This window comes from Setaria italica, chromosome V (assembly GCF_000263155.2).
Source record: "Setaria italica strain Yugu1 chromosome V, Setaria_italica_v2.0, whole genome shotgun sequence".
Classification (NCBI taxonomy): Eukaryota; Viridiplantae; Streptophyta; class Magnoliopsida; order Poales; family Poaceae; genus Setaria; species Setaria italica.
Window position 1 is genome coordinate 8,226,734 of NC_028454.1, and position 3,257 is coordinate 8,229,990.

The following is a 3,257-nucleotide window of genomic DNA, read 5'->3' on the forward strand; positions in this document are numbered from 1 at the left end:
AAACCTGCAAGTGGGGTATTTGCAATTTTCACTACTTTTTTTTTATGTAAATACATGGATATATACCAACTGTGGTAGCTTTTACTCTTTGATTTCTGATGTGCGTGTGATACAGCACGATATGCATGCACATCAAGTACATTGCACCAGTCGTACACGTCCACATCCGCATCCAAGTTGAGAAAATAACAATAGACAAGTTCCCCCAACCACATGTGCCGTACAAAAAAACCACATGTAATATATGGAGCATTTTCTGTTCTGCAGGGTAACGTAATAACATGGGAGACAAGCAAAATCCACACACACCCAACCCGACTTTATCTGCAAGGAGCATAAATTGAATTAGCCAACTACCTAGCCTCGTGCCCTCACAAAGATGTATGTGTGTGTATATATATACATGTATCCGCACACATGTGCATGCATCCAAAATAGAAACATACCGTTCGCTATATATATAGACCGACGCGCGCTCCCCACGCCCCACTCAGCTAGCATCCTCCATCATCCATCTATCCAAGCAGCATCTACATCATCACAATTCACAGCACACACCCAGCCCTAGCAAAGCCTAGAACACACAGTAAAGTCTTATCAATAATTCCTCACTGTTTCTAGCTAGCGGCGAAGCGATTACTACCACAGAGGCCGCAGAGGCTGCCTGCAGGGGAGGAGTACACAGTACAGAAGCAAGCACACACGCCAAGAAACCAAAGCGAGGAAAGCAGCCAAAGACACCGGGGAAGCATCGAAGCTGTAGCTCATCATGGGGATGGAGAGCATGTGCCCCACGGCGGCGGAGGGCTCCTCCTCCGCCACCTCCTCCTCCTCGCGCTCCACCGGCGCGTCCACGGCCACCACGGAGTCCGGCGCCGCGCAGCAGCAGCAGCAGCAGCCCCAGGCGGCTGCGGCGGCGGGCGGCGGGGAGGCCTCGCCGGCGGACGAGCAGGCCGTGACGTCGGCGGCGGCGGCGGTGGCGCAGGGGTCCTCGCGGTACAAGGGCGTCGTGCCGCAGCCCAACGGGCGCTGGGGCGCGCAGATCTACGAGCGCCACGCGCGGGTGTGGCTCGGCACCTTCCCCAACGAGGAGGCCGCCGCGCGCGCCTACGACGTCGCCGCGCTCCGCTACCGCGGCCGCGAGGCGGCCACCAACTTCCCGGGCGCCGGGGCGTCGGCGCCCGAGCTCGCCTTCCTCGCCGCGCACTCCAAGGCGGAGATCGTCGACATGCTCCGCAAGCACACCTACGCCGACGAGCTCCGCCAGGGCCTGCGCCGCGGCCGGGGCATGGGCGCCCGCGCCCAGCCCACGCCGGCCTGGGCGCGCGCGCCGCTCTTCGAGAAGGCCGTCACCCCCAGCGACGTCGGCAAGCTCAACCGCCTCGTCGTCCCCAAACAGCACGCCGAGAAGCACTTCCCGCTCAAGCGCGCGCCGGAAGCCACCACCGGCGAGGGCGTGCTCCTCAACTTCGAGGACGGCGAGGGAAAGGTGTGGCGGTTCCGGTACTCCTACTGGAACAGCAGCCAGAGCTACGTCCTCACCAAGGGCTGGAGCCGCTTCGTCCGGGAGAAGGGCCTCCGAGCCGGCGACACCATCGTCTTCTCGCACTCCACGTACGGCCAGGAGAAGCAGCTCTTCATCGACTGCAGGAAGACCAAGACGGCCACCACCGACGCGGCGCCGGCGCCGGCCGCCGCGCCGTTGGAGAAGCCAAAGGAAGCCCGTGTAGTAGTCCGGTTGTTCGGCGTGGACATCACCGGAGACGGGTGCCAGAAGAGAGCACGGCCGGTGGAGATGGCGTTCGAGCAAGGCCAGGAGTTCTTGAAGAAGCAATGCGTGGCTCATCATCGCTCTCCTGCCCTAGGTGCCTTCTTGTTATAGCAGCGATCATATGCATAGTATTGATCTAGTCCTCCCCCTTTGTTCTTTCTTCGCCAGTTTGATCTCGAATCCGGTTTCTAGTGTCTGTTCTTCGTCTTTGCAAAGAACTTGTTATGTCAGACTGCAAGACGAGTTGTATGTACACCATTAGGAAGCCTTGGAGATGGTAGTAGTAAATTAGTAATCCTACAAAATTATGCAAGTTTCTGCCCATCATCGAGAGTACAGGAATAATAAGTTAATTCGATATGATGCACTGTTGGCAAAGATGTGATTTCTTCTTGTTTTGCTGATAGATTTCACTCTTGGCAAACAAATCTAGCATGGTTAGCTTTGCTGTGCATGAAGTTGATGTTGCACATTTGTATACATATTAACTAATTAAGCAATAATCAAAGTTAAAGATGCAAAAATCTCATTTGCATAATGGAGCAAATTATGTAGTAGGAACTCAGAGTTTTACATAGCAACATTGGATACTTGATGTTTTTGCGCCAGTTCCACTTATAATTGTGATAATTGTGCGAGATTGATGTGCGTGCTTTCAGTCAAAGTGAGTACTAATAGATCGCTGCTCGGCTGCTGTTTTGTTGATTCAAAAGGATGAAGAGTCTTGGTATGATTCGTAGTTGGGTATGATCGAACTAAATATCACCCTATCAAGTTTTTTTCAACTCCATTTTCTTTCATGATCATAGTTTGAACTCCAAAAGGATACATCAGCTGTTCCTACGTACCGAAGTATATAGTTCAAAACTCAAATGTTGTTGATTGTTTTCTTTCTTCGAATATAACTTTCTTGATTTTTCTTGTATCGTATGTCAGCTATCCTTTTGTTTCGATTTGTTTTAGAGACTCCTTTAAGATTTCAACATATATCTGTGTGCAAAATAATGTACTATTTGTTCATAGTTCATACATCGTTAGTACTTAGTAAACCCCCCAGGAAACGCAAACCTACAGTAATGTTTTGAGTTATGCTCCATTGTCTATTTATTACACTATCTATTGCACTAGTGTGGTTAATTTGAATTATCTGATATTATGATCTCAATATATCTCATTTTGATTCCATATATTTGCAAAGAGGATATATCTTGGGGGACCACGGTGAAATGCTTATGGTATAAAAGGGGGAAGTCTATGAGGGTGAACTGTATAGGTTTATTCGTGGATGTGTCTATCTAAGTGATAAATGAAAGAAAGAAATATTCTTCCCTCTTCCTTTTTTTTAAAAAATGTTTGGGGAAGTAATTTGCTCTTCACTTGTGTTTGTGCAAGAGATGTAGATGATTTAGCCTTGCATCACTATATAGACTTATTGGCCTCAACATACTGAAAATAAACTATTTACACTAAAGCCTCTCCCTAAAAA

The 3,257-nt window shown here is 49.8% G+C and overlaps 1 protein-coding gene across 1 annotated transcript; it reads left to right on the forward strand.

Moving 5' to 3' along the window:
* Positions 1–426: 426 nt before the first annotated feature.
* On the forward strand, positions 427–2,149 carry LOC101759210 (AP2/ERF and B3 domain-containing protein Os01g0141000). The gene has a single exon (XM_004968098.3). It carries the CDS (start codon positions 770–772, stop codon positions 1,880–1,882), a length of 1,113 nt encoding a protein of 370 aa, XP_004968155.1. The 5' UTR covers positions 427–769; the 3' UTR covers positions 1,883–2,149.
* Positions 2,150–3,257: the final 1,108 nt, after the last annotated feature.